We start from the raw sequence: 27,869 nt of genomic DNA on the forward strand, positions 1-27,869 counted from the left end.
AATACTTATCCGACCTTACCCACTACTTACCAGTCATTCCTTTCCCTTGTACCTTTACTGCAGCAGCAGCAGAAGACCACTCTGAAGATTTAAGAAGTTGGATGGCAAAGAAAAAATGCAAAGGGCATCTCTTCCCCTCTGCACCGAATTCCCACTGTGCACCAAATTGCCAATACCCACACTCACGCTGGCTGTCTCATACTCAGGATGAGCTCTCTCCCCTGTTCGTGTGCAAGTACACGATTGCATGGTTGGTCGATTTTATTGTACATACAAACAAAGCAATTTTCAAAGTTTCCATTTAAGATGGAGATGAAGGCATTTCTTCTCTCAGAGGGTCTTTTAGTTTTTGGAATTCTCTCCCTCAGCAAGCCGTGGAGGCTGGGTTGTTCAAGTTAGATTATGATCGACAAAAGAGTCAAGGGTTAAGAGAAACAGACAGTTAAGTGGAGTTTAGGCCACAATCAGGTCAGCCATGATCTTATTGACTGGGGGAGTAGGCTTTAGTGGCCGAATGACCTTCTCCTGTTCCAATTTATGTTCTTACTGGGTGAATGTGCAAAACTAGAAAGTGGCTTGATTCTCTGTAATGAGTTAGCTGATCTCAGCCAGGGCTACATTTGGGGGTTCCAACAGACTTTAGTTCAGAGTGATTTTGTGCCTGATCATTATCTATTAAACACTGCTTGGAATTTTACCTATCCAGATTCTGGATGAGAGCGGATGTTAGCTAAACTAAATTCCACACATGGAAGAAGAATAACTATTCACAAGTTGCTAGAACTCTGCTGCAACCTGTAGATCTATGATGCATAAAAGTTCAGCAGTCACTCAAGTATTAGGGAGAAAAAAACTACTATTGCCGCCCCCACCAATTTCTCCCCTTTCTCTTATTCCCTCCTGAAGGCAAAGATTCATTGCTGCAGTTCAGTTCTATGGTAGCAACCCTCAGCCAACATACTGACTGAGTGACATAGGCTATTTGATTGGGAAAGGGGGGCAAAAATATAAGCCCCATCCAAATTTGATTTCAAACAAAAACATCGGTGCACATTTAGCAGGGATTACTGGATAGCAATCAGAAGCAGAAATGCTGACTGATTTTCTCCTTCCAAATATGGGCGTACTGGGGCTAACTACAGAGCCCCTGCAGCCACTGTGGCTAAGACCAGCTTACTCAGCTTGATACATAGGTTCCCTCCTGGTTTGAGAGGTTCAGCCACTCTATTGATAAACTTCAGCCTTTTAAGGAGCTAGATTACTTCAATTTTTAAAAAATTAAGCAGGCCCGTTACCTTTCTTTTTGGTTGTGATGTTGCAAGGCAGGAGGAAACCTACATGGCAGTTGAACCAAATCGAGCGAGAGAGAGAGAAAGAGAAAGTGAGAAAGCAATTAAATTAGACTTTTCTTCAGAAAAGCTCCTCCATTCTCAATACAATAGCCCTGCAATCAAGACTCAATGTGTTCCAATCAGGTGCAAACCCACACCTCACTATTCCAAAGTGCAGCAACATGGAATCTTTCGACATCACCCGCTGCACAAAATACACATGCATTAGGTAACGATGATTTAGGGGCTGAATGACATATTTCAGTGTACCGTCACTATTTTACTTTTTCCAAGTAGGAAAGTAGAGAGTATGGTTTTCAGTTTGCCACTTGCTACAAAATGGCTTCCAAGCAGTTTTTGATGACTTCTTGTATTTTAGACTTAAACGCAAGAGCTTCTAATACAGTAACAATTTTGCACTTTCCCTACCATACATGTGCTAAGAAACAAGATTCTTCTCTTAGACAGTTCCTCAGGATCGAAGATGACTTGCTTCTACTCCGGTTTGATGGGCTCAGAGATGGCTGCTAAGTCCAATGAGCAATGGAGCAGGTGGTGCTCGAAGGGTTGGGTAGGTGGATTGTTTTGGAGGTTTGTGCCAACATCCGCCAACGGCTTGCATGTTGCTAAAATCTCTCCATGCGTTTGGTGCCTTCCTAAATGAGCTTTTTCCATTTCAGTCAGTCATAAGCCAGGGACTCCTACAAGTTGGTGGTGTGTTAGACTTCTTCAGGAATGCTTTGAAGACATCCCTAAAGCATTTCCACTGTCCTCCTGGGAGCCTCCTGCTACAACCAAGTTCAGAGCAAAGCAATTGCTTTGGGAATCTGACGTCAGCCTATGAACATCATGCCACATCCAGCTGAACTAGTTTTAAATGATTAGCAACTTGATGCTGAGCAAATTGGTTTGGAGAGGATGCTGCTGTTGGACCATCTTTCTTGCCCCTGGATGAGGATGATCTTGTGAAGGCATCACTAGTGGTACTTCTCATTACAAATTCTCATTCAAGTTACATAACATTTAAATCGAGTACGTGTTTTCAGAAACCTTCTTTGTTTAACTGCCATGCAAGGTTAAAAGCACACCTTGCAAGTGTTTGTACCTAGACCATCATCACTAAGTGTACCTTTACTGGGTAATATTCCAAAAAAACTTTTTATAATTGCAGAAATTGATAAGCAAACCAAATTATAATACAATGACTTTCTGCTGGTGCAACTGTTTTGAATATAAGGAAACAGCATTTTTTTGGGCTAATTTCCTTCTAAATGTAGACAGCCTTTTGCATATAAATCAAGAGATAAATATGTTCACAGTATAAGAGTTGGAAAGTTCATGAGTTTTTGTCACTCGGCACCTGTAAATGCCAACATGACTTAAGCCTTGCTTCAAGACTGTTGGCCATAAAATTTTAAGTTCCCCACAGGCGACAACAAATCTGTAGAACTGATTGATTGATACCAGTTTGTAAATTGGTATCAAATTGTCCATCAATAAATCTGCTTTTATTTCTCCACTTTGGTCTTGATGGTGCGGACTGTTGATGGGGTATGGCTCCTTGCTCAAACTCATTCTGTTTTAGCTAGATTATAGAGGGCATCACCATTTAGTCCTAACATGTCCTCATCCAGAATGCATACACATACTTTCTGGTATAGCTTATTAAACAGCAAGCCCACATTTATTTTTCTTCGAATAAATTGTAGCACTCAACTGTTGCCACAGCTGACATCAGCAAATTTAGCAGAGATTTGGAATCAAACCTTTTCATCTATATTGTTTAGTGATATACCAATGGTAACCTTTACAATAAGCTTGGTTCATTTTATAAGCCATGCTCCTGATCATTCATTTGCAAATCCTTATGCATCTGAATAAAACTAAGGAAAGTAATTAATTTCACAGTGCCAATCTGTAATTTAAATTTTGTACTTACTGTTTCCACCATTGTAATGCTACTTACGCTGCGCATATTTGCTTTACCTTTTTAAAAAAAGAAAATGGGTCTTGCAAGAACTTTGCAAGAATATTCCCTGCAAGCAAATCCATCAAGTGACTCACTCACTGTTTAACTGTTCAATTCTTCCGCTCCTCCCTGCTACCATCCCCACCCTTCCCATACAAATTGTTCTATTTTTACATGCACATTATCCTTCAAGAGCTCCCCTTTCTCATTCTTGCAGTTTTTGATATCTCCAGTCATTTCTTTCTCCAAACTGCAAGTCACACTATTGCCATTTTCCAATATGCTTAAAGTAAAAGACTTGGAAGTGAGAATGAAAAACAAGGCTCAAAATTGTAAACAGACCCATATGTTGTTGCATCATACGTTGGTACATGAACTTGACATTTTTTTTTAATAACCGCATTCACATCAAATTTTGTACTAACTTCACATTCATAGGTTGAATGTTATGCAAATTAATTGCATAGCACATTAGAAAAAAAATTACGTGCTGGTACTTTTATATAGTATAACCAACTCTGTGATTTTGTGGCATCCCAATGTTGGCTGATTTCCTCAGCAGAGAAAAAACTACTTGCAATTTTCATTTTTTACTCCAAACCTTCCCATGATCCATATGGGACAATTGAAAAAGCTGCAATTTAAGAAAAACCAGTGAGGAGAAAGTGGTAGCATGTCCTTTTTGGCAAACTACATTTGCTGCAAACACTGTTGCTCCTGTTGGAGTAGACAAAGGGCCACCTTTCAATGTGGTAGTCCTCTCCTCTCCTGATAGCAGCAAATACAAATGAAAAAAATCTATAAGTCTGCAAGTCATTAGTTTACTCAAAACTTTAACATGCAATTTGACCTAGATTTTCCAATCTTGATGCCGGTGTTAACTAATTTCCTTGTGTAATATAACCAATAAGATCTTGACCTCTGCTAATGAACGGCTTAACACAAAAATACTGAAAGGTCCAGGACACATGAAGCAATGAGGAACTAAACTCAACAGAAACGTTAAAAGTCAGAGACTGATTATTGATTACAGGCTATGCATGCAAACTTGGGGAATACATTTTCCTGAAGGTATCCTAAACCCACCAAACTGTGATACCTGAAAGCACAATAAACTCCTTCACCTCTGCCGTCCTGATAGATTAAAAGTTATTTGACCTGTTCTCTTGTGGTACCGGGCGTTGGGGTAACACAACAGGGTAAGCAGATGAAAAGCAGATCCACTCTGTCCACTCTCAATCCTACAAGCTTGCTGCCACAGAAGTGCTAAATAGGGAGAGATAATAAGAGTTCCTCCAATTGTGTGTAACTGCACCAAATTTACATGCCACTAGGTTTAACTATGGTATCTCAGTGCAACACCAGCTCAAATGAGCTAGTCAATCTCAGCCAGCAGGCTACTGGGCCATTAGACAGCAGGCCATTACACCTACTTTTAGTGGTGTCACCAGGTTTAGGAGGAAAAATGAATTGACCAGATTCTCTCTTGTGATTGTTATCCAGTGATACCAGTTGAAAAGTGCTCATAAGGACAGGATCATGAAGGGGTGTGATAGCACAGAGAATTGATCAGCCCAATAGCACTTAAACAATTGACACTCGAATGAAATACTAGACATTGCCCATCTAGTCATTCCTCATTTTTAAAAACAGTAAACACATTTAAGAGGGAAAAGGATCACTTCATGGTACAACAGGAAGGTGTACTTTTTCCACTTATGATCAGATGAAATAAGATCAGGAGTATGCCATTCAGGCCCTCGAGCCTGCTCTGCCCTTCTATGAGATCGTGATGATCAGATTGTGGTCTTAATTCTGCTTTCATGCCTGCCCACCATAACCCTCAACTCCTCTGTAAATCAAAAATCTGTCTAACTCAGCCTTGAATATATTCAATAACTCCATCTCCACTGCTATTTTTTAAAACAATTATTTTACAGGATGTGGATGTTGCTGATTAGGCCAGCATTTCTTGCCCATCCCTAACTGTCCCCGAGGTGATGGTGAGCTGCCTTCTTGAACCACTGCAGTCCATGTGGTGTAGGTACACCCACAGTGCTGTTAGGGAGGAAGTTCCAGGATTTTGACCCAGCAATGAAGGAATGGCAATATGGTTCCAAGTCAGGATGGTGAATGGCTTGGAGGGGAACTTGCAGGTGGTGCTGTTCCCCCACATCTACTGCACTTGTCCTTTTAGACGGTAGGGGTCGTGGGTTTGGAAGGTGCTATCGAAGGAGCCTTGGTGAATTGCTGCAGTGCATCTTGAAGATGGTACACACTGCTGCCATTGTGCATCGATGGTGGAGGGGTGGGATCAAGTTGGCTACTTTATCTTGGACTATGTCGAGTTTCTTGTGTTGTTGGAGCTGCACTCATCCAGGCAAGTGGAGAGTATTCTATCTCACTCCTGACTTGTGCCTTGTAGATGGTAGACAGGCTTTGGGGAGTCAGGAGGTGAGTTACTTGCCACAGGATTCCTGCTCTTGCAGCCATAGTATTTATGAGGCTGGTCCAGTTTAGTTTCTGCTCTCTGGGGGGTGAGTATTTGAAAGACTCATCAGAGATAAAACTTGCTCATCACAGTCTTAAATGGGAGGCCCTTATTTTTAAAACTGTTCTGGACTCTCTGACAAGGGGAAACATTCCAGCATCCGCCCTGTCAAGTCCCCTCAGAATCTTACATGTTTCATAAGATCACCTCTCATTCTCTGAACTCCAATAAGTATAGGTACACCCTGCTCAACCTTTCCTCATAAGATAACCCATTCATCCCAGGAACCAGCCAAGAGAATATTCCCTGAACTACTCCCAATAAAATTATATCCATCCTTAAGGAGACTAGAACTGCACACAGCACTCCAGATGCAGTCTTACTAAGGCCTTGGACGGCTGTAGCAAGACTTTCCTACTTTTATATTCCATTCCCCTTGTAATAAAAGCCATCATTCAATTTGCCTTCCTAATTACTTACTGTACCTGCATGCTAGCTTTTATGATTCATTTACCAGGATACCCAGACCCCTTTGTACCAGAGATTTCTGCAGTCTTTCTCCATTTAAGCAATATACTGCTTTTCTATCCTTCCTGCCAAAGTGGATAAGTTCGTATTTTCCCACATTATACACACCATCTGCCAAATTTTTGCCCATGCACTTAGCCCATCTATATAGGCTCTTTGTTTTCTCCTTACAACTTGCTATCCTACCTACCTTGGTGTCATTAACAAATTTGGCTACCATACACATGGTCACATCATCCAAGTCATGAGGCCCCAGCACTGATCTCTATGGCACTCTACTAGTTACACAATTTTCCAACCCAAAAATTACCCATTTACTTTGGCTCTCCACTGCCTGGTAGCTAACCAATCCTCTATCCTTGCGAATGTGTTACCCCCAACATCATGTGTTCTTACCTTGTGTAGTAATCTTTTATGTGGCACTTTATCAAATGCCTTTTGGAAATCCAAATTCAGCATGTCTACTGGTTCCCTATTATCTACCCTGCATGTTACTTCCTCAAAGAACTCTTAAAAAAAAATTATGCCAAACGTGATTTCCTTTCCACAAAAGCATGTTGACTCTGCCTTATTGTACTACCATTTTATAAATGTCCTGCTATTGCCTCTTAAGAATAAATTCAAGCATTTTTCTTGGCTAACTGACCTATAGCTTCCTGCTTTCTCAGTTAGAAGTGTTACATTTGCAATTTTCCAATCTACTGGGACCTTTCCAGAATCTAAAGAATTTCAAACGATTACAACCAATGCATCCACTCTTTCTGCAGCCACATCAAGACCCAAGGAAACAGCTCATCTGGGTCCTGGAGACTTGTCAGCCTTTAATCCCATTAGTTTTCCCATTACTTTTTCTCTAGTCATAGTGATCGTTTTAAGTTGCTCCCTTTGTATTCCCTCAATTTTCAACTAATCTTTGGATGTTTTTGTGTTTTCTGCTGTAAAGACTGATACAAAATATCTGTTCAATGCTTCTGCCATTTCTTTGTTTCCCCATCAACAACCCCCAAACCCACCCTCTAAGGGACCAACACTCACTTTAGCTACTCTTTTCCTTTTTATATACTTGTGGAAACATTTATCAGTTTTTATATTTCTAGCTAGCTTTCTCTCTCACTCTAATTTCTCCCTTATTATTATTTTTTCCAGTCAGTCAGTCTTTTAAAATGTTTCCAAACTTCTGACCTACCATTAGTTGTTGCAATATTGTATGCGTTTTCTTTCAATTTGATACTACTATTAACTTCCTTAGTTAGCCACAAATGGTGCATCCTTCTCAGAGTTTTTCTCAATGGAATCCATCTTCCTAATTTGAGAGTTAGGAGATAACTCCTAAAATGCCTTCCATTGCGTTGCCACCATTCTACCTTTTATCCTATTTTTCCAGTCCACTTGAGCCAACTTTATCTTGCCTTTAAGTCACTAGTCTTTGACCTGCGTTTCTCACCTTCAAACTGAATGTGAAATTCTATCCTGTTATGATCAATATGGCCTAGTGGCTCCTTTACTTATGGAGGTCATTATTGTCTCATTATACATTGCTAAGTCTAAAATAGCCTGCTCCCTGATTGGATCTAGGAAATGTTGCTCTAAGAAATTGTACTGAATACACTATGAACTTATTTTCCAAGCTACCTTTGATAATTTGATTTGTTCAATCTATGTGAAGATTAAAATCACCCATGATTACTATGGTACCTTTATTACAAACCCCCATAATGTCTTCATACAGCCCTACAGTATGCCTACCATTAGGGGCCAATAAACTACTCCCACAAGTGACATTTTTCCTTTGCTCTTTCTTAGCCCCACCCAGATTGATTCTACCATCCACAAGACTCAAGTCAGGAGTTTGATAGAATACACTCCACTTGCCTGGATGAGTGCAGCGCCAACACTCAAAACTTGACATCATCCAGGACAAAGCAGCCCGCTTGATTGGCACCCCATCCACAAATATAGACTCCCTCCACCACCGATGCACTGTGGCAGCTGTGTGTACCATTTACAAGATGCAATGCAGGAACTCAAGGATCCTTAGACAGCACTTTCCAAACCCACAACTGTTCCCATCTAGAAGGGCAAGGGCAGCAGGCATGTGAGAATATCACCACCTGGAAGTTCCCTTCCAAGCCACTTAGCATCCTGACTTGGAAATATATCACTGTTCGTTCACTGGGTCAAAATCTTGGAGCTCCTTCACTAACAGCACTGCGGGTGTACTGCCACTACATGCACGGCAGCGGTTCAAGGAGGCAGTTCACCACCACCTTCTCGAGGGCAATTAGAGGTGGGCAATAAACACTGGCCTAGCCAGTGATGCCCACATCCTATGAATGAATAAAAAAAAACAAGATTATTTCACACTCATCCTTTAATAACAGAGCTAGCCCACCACCTTTTTCTTTCTTTGTCCTTCCCAAATGCCAAAATACCCTTGAATATTTAGATCCCAGTGTTGATCTCCTTGCAACCACATCTCTGTAATGGCAATTAGATCATATTTATTTCCACATGTGCTAAGAATTTTCTGTTTTGTTGTGAATGTTGCGTGCATTCAGATGCAGAGCCTTTAATTATGTCTTTTTACTGTTCTTCCACACTGACATTATCTGTTGATGCATTTTTAATTATGTATGCTCCGTCACATTGCAGTTATTACCCATATTGCTACATTACTCTGTTGCCTTGTTATTTCTCTTTAATTTAGCAAATATATGCTCACATGATCCCTCCCCCCACCCCCTCAACTCTCCAGTGTAAAACCCTCTCTACAGCCCGAGTTATATGATTCGCCATAACACTGATCCCAGTGGGGTTCAGGTGAAGACCGTCCCAACGGTACTGTTTCTGCTTTCCACAGTACTGATGCCAGTGTCCCATGAATCAAAACCCATTTCTCGCACAATAGTCTTTGAGACCTTCTGATCTTAGTTACCCTATGCTATTTTGCTGTTGGCTCACGTAGTAATCCAGAGATTATTATCTCTATGGTTCGGCTTTATAATTTAACTCCTAGTTAACTCATAATCCCTAATTTCCTAGTCCTATCTACATCATTGGTACCTACGTGGGCCGTGACAACTGGATACTTCCCAATGCAAGTTCCTCTCCAGCCCCAAGCAGATGTCCCAAACCTGGCACCAGGCAGATAACACAATCTTCAGGACACTCACTCTCAGCTGCAGAGAACAGCATCTATCTTTTTAATTATACGGTCTTATGGTACAATTAATATATTCCTTTTTACTCCACCTATTTGAATAGCTCCCTACACTTTGCTGCCACAGTAAGTTCGCTCATCCTCCTTGTTGTCGCTGCTCTCATCCACACAAGCTGCAAGAGCCTTGAACCTTTTGGACAACTGCAAGGGCTGAGAGGCTCCTCCACATCTACAGTCTTGGTCCCCATACTGTGGCACTGAGAGTGACACTAACCAGTCGCTGAGCAGATACCATATCTGAGGAACATAGCTTAAAGGTGTGACTGGAATCAAGTGTTCTGGCAACTTTCCCCCTACTTGATGCATCGCAGTGTTCTCAGCTTGGACTCTAGCTCATCAACTCTCTTCTTCAAGCTAAGGCAGTTATTGCAGATGTGGTTGTGTGGATCACACTGGTAACTACCAGCTCCCACGCCCATTTAAGACAGAGTTGAGGAGAATTTTTTTCTCTGAGGGTTGAGTGTCTTTGGAACTCCCTTCCTCAAAAGACAGTGGGAGCAGAATCTTTCTTATTTTTAAGAAAGAAGTAGATAGATTCTTGATAAACATGGGGTGAAAGGTTCTCAGGGGTAGGCGGGAATGTAAAGCTGAGGTTACAATCAGATTAGCCATGATCTTATTGAATGGCGGAACAGGCTCAAGGGGCCGTGTGGCCTACTCCTGTTCCTAGTACATACATTCGCATGTGCAACACATCACCTGCTCTGCCATCCTTAATGTTTTATTTACGTAATTAAGTTTCAAATGTTTTTAAGTTTCTCAGCTCCTAATTTGACTGAAAATTCTAGTTTAAAGAGAGAAAAGAGAACTCACCAACCAGTTACCTTCTTTCCTGTTACATTTCATTTTGATTTTCTTCAAAATGCAGACAATCCACACTGAACCCACAGATTCATCCCCTGCCTCTTTCAAACTCTCGCCACTGTCTCACTGCTCCCTCTCAAGCCTTCTTGCCACTGTCTCGTACATGAGACTGTGGGTCAATGTGCAAAAACATCCATGGTAGTAAATATGTTTTCATAACAATTGTTCTTACAATTAGGTTCAGAATTAAACAATGAATACTGGAAAACAATAGGTATACATTTCATTTATATTACCTGGCTACCAGGTAAACACATTCTTGAAATGCACAATATTAAAATCACAGCTTCTATTTGGCATGAGCTATGCTTACTACAGTTGTAATGAAAATGAAAATGTCCATAGATCATAGCTCATCTTTCATTTTTCTGATTGATGCTGTATTTTCAAATGGGTCCGTGGGTAGTGATGCTGTATTTTCAAATGGGTCTGTGGGTAGTGCTTTTTTTTAAAAAAAGGTTTCCAAACAGACATTAGTGAAGGCACCGTCACTCCACCTCCCATGACGAGCACGTTATGTAAATGAAATGACGCAGACGCTGCATCAGAAATCCGGCCTTTAAGCAGAGGGATCCCTCCCACACAGTTTCACACCACCTACACAATGAGATGTTAATCAACCTACATCTAAGCTCTAGTTGTTACTGGCACATGGTGTACCAGTAGTTGGCTTGGCCCAAGTGAAAAGACAGCAGTGAATCACAAAGAAAAAAAAAATCGAGCCTTTGCACAAGAAAGGTTAAGGTCTGGGGTTTCTTCAATACGTCTTTACAGAACAGCAGATTCACATACACGTCAAATGATGATATAGGGGAACCATGGGGGCTGCACTGTACTATTAACCCTGAGTAGACTGCAGTAATTTTTTGGAGACCAAAATATTTGTTTTATAACAGATTTAATGCTAGAGTGACGATACTTTCTAAATCAAATCCAGGGGCACACAGGGAGGGGTCACAAGCAAAGTAGCCATGATGGAAAATAATGGCATGCAATGTAACAATGCAAATTTTTTAAGCAGCCTACATTTTCTTTGTACATGTACAAATGCAAAACAAACGTGTACATAATTACCACAGATTTGATGTCACACAAATGAAGCGATTCAGACAGTTCATAAATAATAAAATGGCACTGGTCGGGCAAGTTCACTTCCATTAACCACCGTCTATATGGCCCAGCCTATGTTGGCTGAACTTTGCAAGAGAATTTTTAAAAATTGGTAACAGAACCAGCTATAATTTTCTTTTAGTGGCACCTTTGTGCTCTTTTATTGATGTTGTGCCTCCATTCAAAATGGAAAGTATTGACTGGCATATTGAACATAGATGTTTATTTTCCAGTTTGTCTTAAATATGGAAAATCATTTTGAAGCTGGTTGATAACACAGCAATTGTGCTTCTTTGACAACGACAATGTTCACTCTACCCTAAATCTTGCATGTGTTCTACACCATTCACTCAGCATCGCAGCTATGGCAACTGCAATAGTGCTAGCCCTTGCTTATCATACCATAAAATGTTGTTTTGTATAAACACCACTCTCCAATTAGAACCCTGCATTTGCATTGCATCGCTTCTATTTCACGTAAATGTTGCAGCCTGCCTGGACATTCCCACGTAACTTCTATGTTGAGCCTGCAAGAGCTGGGTCTCAGGTAAGGTAAGGAGCAAACCATCTTGGGAGGGGTTATGAGCCTCCTCAGGCTGTTTCACGCAATGTTATTTTGCACAACGTCATGTTTTCCTGGAACCAATTAAATTACATTAAGCAAGGACTTCCTGTACCAACTATATTATGGCTAATAACAATAACAACTTTCTGGACATTTCTCTCTTATGCACTTGTTATTTAAACATTTAGCAGATACCTTTATCTAAGGCAACTTGCATTAAATACTCTTGTGCTGTGCTTTATGCATAAGACTTGTCCCAACATGAGAAATATCAAATTGAGAAATAAAAGTTTGAGTACTTGGGACGAGAGTCACTCTTCTGTGGACACCGTTTGCTTGGGGAAACAATAGCTCATCTAGGGATCCCCAGGTGAACAGTCAACTGTACCTGGAAAATGGGATGGTATGGTTGCCCTATTTTATATATGAAATTGGACCAACGAAGACAAAGGGTGTTTGTGCTGTTAATTTGACTGAAATTCACAGTAAATTTACCAAAAGTCATAAGTAGATATTTTGTCTCCATCCCACAACGTCACCCTGAAATAACTCAATATAGCTCAGAGATTAAATGCAAGATCTTCCTGGTCCTGTAAGTGACTTACAAATGAGAGTGTGTTTATTCACTTAGAGTCTTGAAGATGTCAATGCTTTCAAAACAAGTTTCTGTCCACCACTGACAGATTGGCATCTGAACCCCTGGACAAGGGTAGGGAAAATGAATCAGAGATTCTACTTCTGATCATTATCCTTTGATCCTTTCTATAAATTCTGAGAAGTCTGCCACCAGGTAAAAACCTCATCAAGCAATAATCCCGAAGGATGAACAGGCTGGAAACATTCACTGTCTATTTCAGCCAGTATAGGAAGCCCAACCATTTGAGTGAAATCCTGAAGTACCAGCAAATAAAATTTAGGAAACTATTGATTTTTGAAATCGGTTAATGACATTGTACTCTGCTGGTTAAAAAAGTCAGTACTGGTTGTTTGAATGGCTTCAGTTATTAGAAGAAATAAAAACTGATGTCATGAACCACAAATTGGCATTTTAGAATATTTTAACTAGTTCTTAGACTAAATTTACCAATCCCAATTAAGCGCTAAAATAGGCAGGTTAACCCTAACCCTTTGTCCATGTAACTTGTGTGCATCAGCTCCTCTAAATTCAGTTCTAACAAGGTGCACTGCAGCTTTTGTTAATATACATCATCCACCTTGCTGAAATCATCAAGAAAAATTGAATGAGGATAAAGTCACTTTTAGTCTGGCTCATAATCAGTCATTGCGATACTTAGATTTTCCCTGAAAAGCACATTCTGGTATGGTCAGTAACGATCTGACCCAACAGCAGAATAAATTCTTTCACTCTCAAAATCCAATATCTATTCAAAACTTAAAAAGAGCAAATTGGTTAGAAGCTGAATTATAAAGGTAAATCAAAAACAAAGTGGGAAGCAGAAGGACATGGTTCATTAACAGAATTTTACTTGGGTTAATTTCTTGCAATGTTTCCCAAGCAGGGAAGTGAAATATTAAAAACATTTTTATCGCTTTAGCAGAAATCCTGATAGTCAACTCAAGGACAATATGAGAAGAGCCCATATCAAAACATCCCTGATAAAATGTCATCTATTCTACAAACGAGTGATAGTAGCAAAGTGGCCAGATTAAAAAGAAATGAATAAAGTATTTAGCTTTCTAATCAATTTCTATAATTGATAACTTCTCCCTCCTTCATCAAAGACATGACAATAAGCTCAAAACCAAGGAAATACACACATACGCAACATGCACTGCGCATGCCCAAACCAGGAGGTAGGTTCCCACTTCACAGACACACCTCCAATGCCCACAAGGTAATCCCCACCACAAGGTTTCGTCAGCACGTTCCAACCACAGAGTTTCTGTTCCATTGCTCGTTTAGACTGATGATCAGTCACTGGAGAATTCCATCTACAGAAATTGAACATGGTGTCCCCATTGCCAATTTGAATGAATGCTGGAAATAAAATCTGAAGTTGCTATACCAGTGTTCATTTTAAAAAACAAAACAGCTTTTAATTTTGTAAGCACAATTTTTCCACTCAACTTTCACTCCTCTTCCATAATTGCTGACTAAAGATAGGTTATAGTACCACAGACATTAGCAGCCTCCAGTATCTTGACAGAGTAGCCATTTTTCAAGTTGTGCACTCAACAATGAACATCTTCTGTCATAGGCAGCATCACATCTAGGCTGGACATTGAACCAACATCTACATAAATGTGCTGTCCAACAAGAGTTACTTATGCAATACAATGCTGTCACTAACATGTGCTACTAAGCTTATTAAAAAAATTGTATGGACAAGCATACACCAAATGTTAAATCATTTTGTGAATATAATTTATTCGCATTTCACTAATACAAAAGCAAAATACTGAACAGGTTACAAATCTGAGATAAATTCTCCACATTTCAACTTGTTTAGCAATATGGTACTGTGATGCTGTCAAGGTGAAGTCCTTGACTGATGTTTACCAATGTTGTCTCTAAGCTGCACAGGTGCATGGTTGTGCAGAAGTCAGGAAGGTGCCACACAGGGAACCAACAGGCAGCATAGAGGCAACATTCTCCTTAAGACACAAGCATGTGTGGCCATGTGTCAATCTTAAAAGGTACAACAGGCTGAGTGCACAGAGGTTAAAGGGAACATTCTGTTTACATTGACTAATGAACTTTATATGCTCAAAGCTTTGATCAAATGGAGACCTAATCCCAACCTTACTACCTGCATATGCAAGGGCATAACTACACCTCTCCAACAGTCACTGTCAGGTTTATATATAAACTATTGACGCTTGGGCATAGCAAGCCGACAACATCTGTGGAACCATATTCAGCAAGAATTTCAACTTTCAGCAGCAAATAGAAAGGGAGAAAAGTGCAAAACAGTGAAAGGGGGAGTGCAATGCATGAGCTGACCTTAGCATGAGATATTTTCAAGTGACAATATTATTTTACATGCATAATAACACTGACAATGAGACTTCAAGGTATAGTTCTGCTATTTGCAACTCATTTACATTAACTATAAAAAGAAGTGGCCTTCGAGTGGCAGAGCGCTTTTCCCATCCTTCCTCCACTTTCTTCTCTTCACCTGAAGGAAATGGTTTATAGTGCGACATAGTTCTATGGATTTTGGCTACAGTCTGCTAGCTTGCTTAAAAAGATAATTCTTCACATGCAAATACAGGGAATAAGTTGGAAAGCTGTTTTACACGGGTGTATGCCTGACCCTATTCTTAATCTATATCCAAACAGATGCACTTTCCAGCAAGAGCCACTGGACAGTATCAGGAGTGGGAAATCTGCTCAATTTTTCTCTTTCCCTAACCTGGAAGCTAACTCAAATGGTTAAGAGCGCTATAGCTCAATTTAGGCCAGGAGCTGAACCTAAAAATTCCTTTCAGTAATAATTGGATAATTAGGGTAACTACAGTCATAATGCAGAATTTGATTTTAGCATGTGTACATTTGCATTAATGTTTTTTTATCTTCACTAATGTTAAGAACATTAAAAATAGCAGCGGATGTATCAGATAAACTGATAAGTAACACTTCCTGTTTTTGCTAGCATAAGCCTCTTTTGCATAACAGCTTGGATAGTGTATGCTACTGCATTTGGTTCCAAAATGATGAGTATTGATTTTACTATCCTACCCTATTCCATTCAAATCACAATTTCTAGATTTAAAGAATCATATTTCCAGGATATTTTCCTTCTCATACCAAAAGCATTTCCTCTCCTCCCTTCGCCGTTGAACTGCATCCTAGTAGAACTTAGGACCTTCAACAGTCACCTTCAGTTTTCTGGTACCTTGCTCAAGTGGACATTTCTACCATTAACTAAGTGAATAAGAGCAGGCTTTTATCACAATGTATGTGGTAAATGCACTGCCAAGCCAGGTCCTGTTGTAACCTGACCTCCATACACTTATCAGCAAGTCACAAGTTAGTAAATTGGCAACCCATGCTGCTCTCTAGCTCATAGCACAGAAGCAAATGGTTTTGTGAAAGGGAAATCATGTTTAAACCAACTTCTTGGAGTTCTTTGAAGAACATATGTTCTGGATAAAGGGAAATCGGTGGATGTACTGTATTTAGATTTCCAGAAGGCATTTGATAAGGCACCATATCAAAGGTTATTGTGGAAAATAAAAGCTCAAGGTAAAGGGAATAACATATTGGTATGGATAGAAGATTAGCTAGCTAACAGGAAACAGAGGGTATGTATAAATGGGTCTTTTTCCGGTTGGCAAGATGTAATGAATGATGTACCACAAGGATTATTGCTGGGTCCTCAACTTTTTACAATTGTATAAAATGACTTGGATGAAGAGCCTGAAGGCAGGTTGCTACATGTGATGACACAAAGATAGGTAGGATAGTAAAATGTGAAGAGGACACAAGGAGGCTATAAAGGGACATAGGTTAAGTGAGTGGGCAAAGACCTGGCAAATGTAGTGTAAGGTGGAAAGTGTGAAATTGTCCATTTTGGCAGCAAAAATAACAAAAGCATATTATTTAAATGGTGAGAGACTGCAGATCTCAGATGCAGAGGAATCTAGATGTCCTAGTGCAAGACTCACAAAAGCTTAGTATGAAGGTACAGCAAGTAATTAGGAAAGTCAATAGAATGCTGTCGTTTATTGCGAGGGGAATTGAATACAAAAGTAGTGAGGTTGTGCTTCAGTTATACAGAGCGCTGGTGAGACCATTTCTGGAGTACTGTGTATTGTATTAGTCTACTTATTTAAGGAAAGATGTAAATGCGTTGGAAGCTGTTCGGAGAAAGTTTACTAAACTAATACCTGGATTGGGGGGTTGTCGTATGAGGAAAGGTTGGACAGGCAAGCTTGTATCCACTGGAGTTTAGAAGAGAAACAGGCAACATGATGAAACAGAAGATCCTGAGGCGTCTTGAAAGAGTGAATGTTGTGAGGTTGTTTCCTCTTGTGGGAGGATCTAGTATGAGGGGTCACTGTTTAAAGCTAAGTAGACACCCATTTAGGGCAGAGGTGAGGAGAAAGTTTTTCTCAAGAGGGTTGAGTGTCTTTGAAACTTTTCCTCAAAAGGGCAGTTGGAGCAAAGTCTTTGAATAATTTTAAGGCAGAGGTAGATAGATTCTTGATAAATAAGGGGGTAGGCAGGAATGTGAGTTGAGGTTACAATCAGATCAGCCACGATCTTATTGAATGGTGGAGCAGTCTCGAAGGGCCCAGTGGTCTACTCCTGCTTCTAATTTGTACGTTCTTATGTACATATGTTCGTATGTGGTGCCGTCTCATTCAACTCCGTGCTCCAGCTAGTTCAGTTAGGAAATAGAATCTAATGACATTTTATGCTACAGTTCAGTACATATTAAAGTAATTTTTTTTAAAAATTATAAACAACCTACATTCCTTTCTCCAACCCCAGCCCCTAAAGTTACCATGTGTTGTAGAATTAATGTACTATAAAGTCCCATGGTTTGATTACTCTATTGAGCTGGTTTATCTCAGCCAATGTAGCAGCAGAGTGCTCCAACTACTATAATACTGGTGGATTAGGGAGAGGAAAAGACAGACATTAATTTGCAGCAGGAACAGTGCTATCTAGGGACTTCTACAGGAAAGTGCATGCATGGCTGTCAGGTGAGAATGTGATTGAGTTTATCTGTAATGCCCTCACACTGTACAAATTACAAAATAATAAAATTCAGGGTTGCATGACATGGGGGGAGGGGTTGTGAGGGGGTGAGGGATAAACTTATTTTTATTAGCTTCTGACCTGCCCACATAATTCGGTTCATAGCTTGTCAAACATGTCACTGGAATGTTACTGAACATGTTTCTTTTAAGATTTGTAACTTCAGAAAGCATTAGGCAAACAGTGCAAATAATAAAAGAAATGCTGATACACTCCAGGAAACAATGCGTAGACTACCAACATTGCGCATAACACTACAGTTGGTGGGAAGACTAAGTTGGAAGTAAGCAACATATACAATACATAGCAAACTGTGCAAAATGGGGAAAATCTGTGTCCCAGGAGGTTCTGCCTCACATATGTTGCGTATGTAGTAGCACTATTTTAATCTAAATTCAAGGAGACTGGAAAACTGGGCAGACAGGTCTAGCACTGGAAGAAAGAACCAGATATAACAGCGTAAACTAGGTACTGTCTCAGATTGCTGGAATTTGAATTAGAAACAAGGCTAATAAAAATGCAACTATAAAATCGAGTTTCTGGAATCTTGTTTTAAAATTAAAATTGCAAATAGAAATGCCTGATAATGTTGTATGTCTTTAAAACAACACACCCATTACATATACATTAAGACAACATATCCTAGAATTGCCATGGTCTACCTCTCTGCCCTCGAGCGCAATTCTGAACAGAGTGAATTATCAGTTTCCAGAACACTCTGAACTGATTCATTTAGTCAATTATTTGTACCTACTACTAAGAATAGCATTTCTACAAAGCTTTATTTAAATTTACTTCACTTCCAAGATGTACTGTGCACACATATTCAGCATGCTTCAATTGAGTAACTCAGTTAACGTGTGCAAAGAAACTAAAAAGCGTGGTACTCATTACAACTGTTCTCTTCTGAAATGGTGTTCCTGTTGAAGAATCAGGCCTAGAGGCATTCTATTGTGATGGGGAAGATTTGCTAGAACTATAGCTCTTGAACATAATTGTTATGGACATTGGCATTCACAGGAACAGTAGCAATGCGGCATTCACAGAAACAAGAGCACCAAGTTCATTTGGCAACAAAATAAGAGTTTGAAGGCCAAAAAATGAGTAAGTGAAGTTGTAAACTGCACATTTATTATGTTACTTAGTACTGTAACACGATAAACATAAACAGCTTTAATTTTCACAGATTGTTTTTGGCCCCGAGTATCTAAAACATCGACTCAGTTTCATACCCTTACGCTCTTCATCTCAATGAATTTTAGGCTCGGCACAATCCTGAACTCTTCTTCCGCCGCCTTCGTCTCCGTGCTCACTTCATTGGGCAGGAGTCCTCTCCCCGTTCATTGGATCCTTTTACCCGCCTCCAATATTCTCCCTCCACCTGGGTTCCTCCCTCTGGATTCTTACCTGCTCTTGATCTTTTCATTGAGAACTGTCAGCGTGACATCAGTCGTCTCAATTTCTCTGCTCCTCTCACCCACTCTAACCTGTCTTTTTCTGAATTTGCCGCACTCTGTTCTCTCAGGTCCAACCCTGACAATGTCATCAAACCTGCCAACAAGGGTGGTGCTGTTGTTGTCTGGTGCACTGATCTCTACTGGCAGAGGCTGAGCGTCAACTCATAGACACTTCCTCCTACCTCCCCCTGGACCATGACCCCACCACTGAACATCAAGCTAGGACTGTCACTGACCTCACCTCCTCTGGAGATCTTCCCTCCACAGCTTCCAACCTCGGTCTCCCAACCTCGGACGGCCCACTTCACCTCCTACCCAAAATCCACAAACAGGACTGTCCCGGCAGACCAATCGTGTCAGCCTGTCCCTGCCCCACAGAACTCATTTCTTGCTATCTTGACTCCATTCTCTCTCCCCTTGTCCAGTCTCTTCCCACCTACATCCGTGATTCCTCTGACACCCTACATCATATCAACAATTTCCAGTTCCCTAGCCCCAACCACCTCCTCTTCACCATGGATGTCCAATCCCTCTACACCTCCATCCCCCACTAGGATGGTCTGAGGGCTCTCTGCTTCTTCCCTGAACAGAGACCCCAACAATCCCCATCCGCCACTACTCTCCTCCGTCTGGCTGAACTTGCTCTCTCACTAAACAATTTCTCCTTAAACTTCTCTCACTTCCTCCTATTAAAAGGAGCAGCTGTGGGTACCCGCATGGGCCCCAGTTATGCCTGTCTTTTTATGGGGTATGTGGAACAATCCTTGTTCCAGTCCTACTCAGGGCCCCTCCCACAACTCTTTCTCCGGTACATCGATGACTGCTTCGGTGCTGCTTCATGCTCTTGTCTGGACCTGGAAAAAATTTTATTAATTTTGCTTCCAATTTCCACCCCTCCATCATTTTCACATGGTCCATCTCTGATACTACCCTTTTCTTCCTTGATCTCAGTGTCTCAATTTCTGGTGATAGACTGTCCACCAATATTCATTACAAGCCTACCAACTCCAACAGCTATCTCGACTACAGCTCCTCACAATGCTTCCTATAAGGACTCCATCCCATTCTCTCAGTTCCTTTACCTCCATCGCATCTGTTCTGATGATGCCACTTTCAAAAACAGTTCCTCTGACATGTCCTCTTTCTTCCGTAACCGAGGTTTTCCACCCACGGTGGTTGACAGGGCCCTCAACCATGTCCGGCCCATCTCCCGCGCATCTGCCCTCACACCTTCCTCTCCCTCCCAGATCCATTATAGGGTCCCCCTTGTCCTCACTTATCACCCCACCAGCCTCCGCATTCAAAGGATCATCCTCTGCCATTTGTGCCAACTCTACCATGATGCCACCACCAAACACATCTTCCCTTCACCCACCCCTGTCAGCATTCTGCAGGGATCATTCCCTCCGGAACACTCTGGTCCACTTCTCCTATACCTCAATCCCCTCCCATGGCACCTTCCCATGCAACCACAGAAGGTGCAAAGCCTGCCCCTTTACTTCCCCCCTCCTCACCGTCCAAGGGCCCAAACACTCCTTTCAAGTGAAGCCGCATTTCACTTACATTTACCTCAATATAATCTACTGCATTCGCGGCTCCCAATGGGGTCTCCTCTACATTGGAGAGACCAAATGCAGACTGGGTGACCACCTTGCGGAACACCTTTGGTCTGTCCGCAAGCATGACCCAGACCTCCCTGTTGCTTGCCATTTCAACACTCCACCCTGCTCGCGTGCCCACATGTCCGTCGTTAGCTGCTGCAATGTTCCAGTGAAGCGGAATGCAAACTGGAGGAACAGCACCTCGTCTTCCGACTAGGCACTTTACAGCCTTCCAGGCTTAATATCGAGTTCAACAACTTTAGATCATAAACTCTCTCCTCCATTTCCCACCCCCTTTCCGATCCCCCCCATTCCAATAATTTATAATTATTTATATATTTTTCTTTTTCCACCTATTTCGATTTTTAAATGTATTTCCATCCATTGTTTTATCTCCACCTTTTAGCCTATTTTGATCCCTTCCCCCCACCCCACCCCCACTAGGGCTATCTGTCATTTGCTCATCCTGCTTTCTACCCTTAATGTCATCATTAGCACATTCCTCAGCTAATATCACCACCGTCAACACCCCTGTGTCCTTTTGTCTATGACATCTTTGGCAATCTCTTCTTTGCCTCCACCTATCACTGGCCCTCTATCCAGCTCTACTTGTCCCATCCCTCTTCAATCAGCTTATATTCCACCTCATTTCTATATTTCTTAGTTCTGAACAAGAGTCATACGGACTCGAAACTTTAACTGTATTCCTCTCCACAGATGCAGCCAGACCTATGTTTTTCCAGCATTTTCTGTTGTATTGTGAATTTGGGCTAGTTATCCACTAATTATGAATGAATTACACTTTAAAATTTTGGACCTCTCAATTTGCAAATACTTAATGAGGAGGCCCAAACCAGAAAAGGTCGTTTAAAAGTTAAATTCCCAAAAACATGAAACATTTTAAGCATAATATATATCTTAAGTAAAATTTATCACAACAGGATGACTGTAAAATGATTTATCTAACAAAGCTATTATACAGTCACAGCAGTGGTTTACAGCCCCAAATTACTTACAGGCTTATTGAAATTTTATAAAAACACACATCTCCCTTAAAAGGCATACAAAGAAACTGAACAAAAGATGGCTAGAATGTAAAGTAACCACGTTCTGGAAAATTCCTTTGTGTATTATACTTGACCGACTAGTCCAAAGAGACCATAGAGTGTCACAACTAAAAAGGTGTCAAGGCTTACTTCAGACAGAGGCTCTTGAAAGAAAGAGATGAAATGCAAAAGACTGAACTTTAATATCCTGTGGTTGTGGAGAAAATGGTGATTACCACATCTCAGCAGAAACCATCTCCTGCTGAGTTATCTCTCAGAATGTGGAAACGATCTGAGTTGAAAGAAAACAGACTCTGGGCAAAACACATGCTTGTTTTTTCCCTTCCAGGAATACACAAGGAAATGGGTTAAAAATCTAGCTGCAGACCTGATCTGTGTTCTAATTCTGGTGTGCTAGTGAGAGTCACAGCAGAAGATTGACTAGGCACCCCTTTGCAGCTTGTAGGCAAAGGCTCTCTCCTCTCACTCTGCTGTTGGGACAAGTCAGCAAAGCCACAATAAAAAATAGAAAATTTGACACTTTTCTTCATCTAACCTGTAGAATCAAATGTCTCCAAACCAACTGCTAAACTGCCAAAATCAGCTCTACCAAAATCATTCAACTTAACAGCCGCAACATTTCGCCATTCACGCCTCACGGACAAACCAAAGACCCATTCATACATCTTTTTAAACAGTTATTTCTGGACTCAACTTCTCATTTCCGATGTGTGTGTGTGTGTGTGTGTGTGTACATATGTGTTGCATTTTTAATTTTTTTTTCCCCTTGGGTTTTTAGTAACGAATAAACTTATTTTTTCTTTGACTCAAGAAAGCCTGGTTAAATTGGCCCCTTCTAAAACCTAAATATATTTGGGCTGGAAAAAGGTACCCACAAGGAAAGGGATCCCTTTTAAATTAACCTTGTTGTGACTAACCAAGGAGATTGATTAAGGAAAGCCAGCTCATTCCTCCTCAGCTGGGAGCATAACAAAATTGGGGTCCTGTTTGGGAAGTTAACAATTTGGGGTATCTCGTCTGGGATCATAGCAAATTGGAGGACCTTGCCTAGGGCCCAGTCATAATGATACTTTAAAAAAAGTTCACTAAATTTGATTTCACATTACTTTTTATTTTTACAGCTGCCTCCTTCATATTGTTTGTGATACAATGAATGTAAACCATGCGCACAATTGCCCATTTTCACATGTGGCACAACACTTCTGGGTCTTACTACAGAAGCCTAATCCTCTCCCAAGGCAACCAAAATTCTTGCCATAGAGATTGCAGTAGGCTCATGTGTAGGTTTATTCGATGTTAGCAGGGGAGAGCACCATTGCTAACTGCAAAAACAAGACCCTAGTGCCCAGACTATGCCAAATATGAATTTAGCAGCAGTCTAAACAGGGTAGCAACAGATATATTTTCAATTTGTTTTTAATATTGCACAGAATCTCAGTTTTCAAATTGATACAGATAAAAGCAATCCCAGGATGACTCTCGTTTAACTCCAACAATTTGGTTTATTTAAAATTATGAAAGATTTGGGCAAATTGGATCCGAGTGAGTTTTCCTTTCATGGATATAATTTCAACCCAAGGGATTATATCTACAAAAGAACTTCGATTTACATAGAGCTTTTCACAAACTCAATCTCTCAAATATCTCAAACTAATGAAGCACTTTTTAAAATGCAGTCACTACTACAGTGTAGAAATTACAACAGTCAAAATGCACAAAGCACAGTCCCACAAACAGTAATGAGAGAATACCAGTTCAATGACCTGTCTAGTAACTGTTTCTATCTTGCACAAATACCATCAGGCCTGCTGAGAATTTCCAGTATTGTCTGTTTTTATTTCAGATTTCCAGTATCCACAGTATTTGGCTTGTGTACAAGAGGAACTTTTCTTTTTGGGCAGAATGGAGGAGATTACCAGCATGAATGGTGGAACAAGGAATGTTAATGGGTTTGATAAAAGAATTAAGACAGGTTCTTGTGGAAAGACTGAAGTTTGGATTGTTCTCCTTAGAGCAGAGAAGGTCAAGGGGAGATTTAATAGTCATGGTCAAAAGTATGAAGGACTTTGATTAAAAGGAGTGACAGTTTCTATTGGCCACTGATTTAAAGTAATTAGCAAAATAACCAACAGGGAGGCGAGGAGAATTTAAAAAATATATAACCACACCATGTTTGGAATTTGGAATTCACTGCCTGAAAGGGAAGCAGATTCAATAGCAATTTCCAGAAGGAAATTGGATATATACTTGAGTATAAAAATTTGCAGGGGCAGCAGAAAGAGCAGAGAGTGGGATTAATTAGATGGCAGCTTCAGAGCGAGAAGTACAATGAGCCGAATCTCTATAGGATTTTGTGAAGCAGGACTCAGGATTTAGAATGCATAAGAGAATACTGTGGATAGCTGGGCTAGAGGGAGCGAAAGTCTCCTGCCTTAAACTAATACTAGGCTACTGTCAACCAGGTGTCATAATCACAACTAACTGATGTAATTTTCAAAAGAAAGCATTAGTGTCTCTCAAAGCATGACTGCCATCTTAGTTTAAATTATGATTGCTTGACAAGCTGAAGAATACAATTACAACTAACTAGCAAAAAATATGGTCAAATTTATACACTTAACCAATTTCATCTCATCTGCCCCTCCCATGCGATCCTTTCCCTCCCTTGCCACCCTTCTGATGCCAACCCCTTCCTCCCATGCCATCCCATCTATCACACTTTTATAATCGACTCTTATCCTATAGTCAAATTTTTATACTTAAACAATTCCTTCATTTCATCCACCCCTCTCATGTAACAATTCAAACTGGGCGTTAGATGGAACAGGTTATCCTTAATCAGTGCTGACAAAACGTAGCAAAACACATGCGTGCACACACCGTCTTCTAACAATTCGGCTATAATATTTGAATTATGCAAAGAATTATTTGAAGGGGCTTAAAAACAATGCTTGTGAGCAAAGAAGTTTGGCGTTAACAAAGAGGGCCAGCTGTGCCACTAATTTTTGATACTAATGAATCAAAAAACTATTTCAAATTAATTACACCTTTATTTTTGCAAAAGGAGGCATATCATCAAGATATGGAGTCAAAGTATAACTAATTAGGTGACTGATTTAAGCAATAAGCAGGAAACTGTTGCAAAGCTTTTCTAACAAAAATATTCCTAACTTTTAAAGAAAGATGCAATAATTTCTGGTGCTACTAAATAGTTTGCACAGTAATTTTAAAAACGCATCTCAGCAACTTCAGTAGAAAGTGTTGATCCTGAAGGATCAATGCATAAATCCGCTGAATGGTATAGTCACAGCTTTAACTCATGTGATGTAACAATTTAACAGATTTCAGCTTAGCAAATAGTGGAGGTACTGAAATTGGTTTCAACATCCCTTGGCTCGGGAGGAGACAAGATCTAACAAGGTTCTATGACTGACTACCATACCTGATTCTGTCAATGTGTGTGTGCATGATTAAGATCTACTATGATAATCCTCAGTCAAATACAAACTCTCGCTGCCCTAGTTCACATGAAAAAAGTTGAATGAAAAGCATCTTAAATGTGATTTTAATATTTTCCATTATGAAGCTATGCAGAAACAATGGAGGAATGCTGGCCAGGACACATTTTAAATAGAATTTTAACTTGCCTGAACTAGCACCTGGAGCCTCTGTTGAATGTGCCTAATCTAAAGAGGAGCTCCAACACACTTTCAGTATTGTACTGAACTATCAGCCTAAAACATATGGGTTCAAATTGTAAATGAGCTTTAACCCATAACCTTCTGGCTCAGTGGTGAGGTGCAACCAACTTAATCAACCCAACATTTGTGCTTTTTGAAAGAAAGATATGGCACATTAAGCTGTGTCCAAACCATATGTATAGTTTTGGTTATGATGGTCTCCCCAGCAGAAATAACATCACGCGATTTTTCAATTTATTTACAAAGTTTCTACCCTCTTGACAGCAAGCAGGGGTGTAACAATCCACTTGGCTTTAAATTGAAAATGCTTACGTAATGGACATTTCCCCACCCACTCTTACAGCCTTACATACAGGCCTCACCCAAACAGTGTTTGACTCAGTCTCCCCCTACACATTTCACACTTCTGCATTGTGCAAGTGGCCACAACACTTCAAGAAAGACAACTGATGTGAAGATACAGCTTCTAAATGTTATGTGCTTTTCCCCAATTTTCTCCCCTCCTCTCGAGATGTGGTCTTTTTTGGTATTGCTTCACAGAAACCAACAACATTTTGGCACCTCATGCAAGTACAAACTACATCAGCAGAAAAATGCACATATAAAAGACAAACAGAAAGGGGTAGTTTATACAGTGCTTGATCATTCTAAAGATGTGATCATGCAGGAATCAGTCTTTGGGTCCTATTCCTGGATCTGTAAATTCTGATAAATAACTTCAGTGATTTAAACCTCTCTTTTTGGAGTTCAAAGTGGTTCAGGAATTAATTTTTATCTTGGTAGTAGTCACACATGTAAGCAAACTTGGAAGCTAATTTGCATAGAAAGGTCTCACAAACCACAAGTAAGATGAATAACCAGCTGGTTAGCTTTTGCTCATGTTGGTTGGAGGGAAATCTTGAGGACTCTGGATAAATTTCCCCATTCTTTAAAATATTGCTCTGGGGTCTTTTATTTTAACTTAAACAGTCACATCGGACCTTGGTTTAACACCTCACCTGGTAGAGGGCACTAGAGACAATGCAATATTTGCTCAGGATGGTGTTGAAATGCTAAAAAACTGAAATCTACTCAGTTGAACAAAAAAATGTAAATGCAATATCCTTAAATAAGGAGATTCCTTTGTGGTTCTGTCACACTTGTACAACTCAAAATATAGACATGTTCCAAGTAAGGGAACTGAAAAGCACTTCTGAAAATGTCTGAAATAAAAACTGAAAGTGTCGGAAATAGTCAGCTCAGGCAGCATTTGTGGAGAGAGAAACAGAGTTAACATTTCAGGCGAACTTTCATCAGAACTGGATAAAGATAGAGATGCAACAGGTGTGAGGCAAGCATAGAGACAGAGAAAGGATGGGGAGTGTGGGAAGAACAAAAAGGATAGTCTGGGATAGGCAGCAGAGATTAAATGACAAAAGGAATAATGGCAATGGAATAAGTTAAAAAGATGGGTCTAGAGGTGTTATGGGAACAACAGAATCATCACCAACAGCTGCCATCCAAAAAATGGCGCAGAGGTTATGATTTGAAATTGTTAACCTCAATGTTGAGCCTGAAACACTATAAAGTACCAACTGAAAGAGGAGGTGCTGTTCCTCAAAGTTACATGGAATTTCGTTGGAATAGTGTATGATGCAGAGGACAGTGGAGCAAGAATGGGTTTGGGGTGGAAAATTTAAAATGATAAAAACTGAAGCTAGGGGTCACGCTTGCAGACAGAACTGGAGCACAAGTAAACACCTAATCTAGGTGAACATATGGGCTGGATTTTGCAGGACACCATACAACACCCCTTATCCCAGCTAAAAAGTCAGTGGAGAGCCTGCCTAGGAGAAGAACCATTGTCATTTAACAGTCAATTGGCCATTAATAGGTTGGAGGTGGGATTTCCACTGCTCAGGGATAGGAATTGGATGGCTGGCAGGCCCCAGTGAGGGGAGCAAGAAGGGAGTGTTAAAACCCCAAGTATAACCTGGGGAGTGGGTGCCTCCAGTGGAACAGGGGACCTGCAAAGGAGGGCTCCCCCTTGCCTGACACCATGCAGCTAAAGCCATTAATTGGTCACTTAAGAGCCTCAACAGGCCCAAGAGCAGGTGGCCATCTGACACCTCCACCACCCTCCCTAAAATTTTACTGAGCTTGGGAAGAGGCAGGTAGATGATGGGAAAACCATGTGCTGGATTTTACAAGCCTTCAAACCTGCCGGCACGAAGGGCACATTCTAGCCCTATGAT

The 27,869-nt window shown here is 40.5% G+C and overlaps 1 protein-coding gene across 12 annotated transcripts in view; it reads right to left on the reverse strand.

Annotated features, from left to right (window-relative positions):
* gng7 (guanine nucleotide binding protein (G protein), gamma 7) overlaps window positions 1-27,869 on the reverse strand; it is a 210,264-nt gene that overhangs the window by 103,258 nt on the left and 79,137 nt on the right. For 2 of the 12 annotated variants that reach the window (XR_005945083.1, XM_041203896.1), the window contains exon 4: window positions 1,296-1,334. The exons of the other annotated variants lie outside the window; for them this stretch is intronic. Coding sequence is in view for 1 of the 2 variants with exons in the window: in XM_041203896.1 (XP_041059830.1) it covers window positions 1,296-1,334 (39 nt within the window). In the remaining variant the exon portion in view is untranslated. The remainder of the gene's footprint in view (window positions 1-1,295; window positions 1,335-27,869) is intronic. 12 annotated transcript variants of the gene reach the window in all.

This window comes from Carcharodon carcharias, chromosome 14, assembly GCF_017639515.1.
Source record: "Carcharodon carcharias isolate sCarCar2 chromosome 14, sCarCar2.pri, whole genome shotgun sequence".
Classification (NCBI taxonomy): domain Eukaryota; kingdom Metazoa; phylum Chordata; class Chondrichthyes; order Lamniformes; family Lamnidae; genus Carcharodon; species Carcharodon carcharias.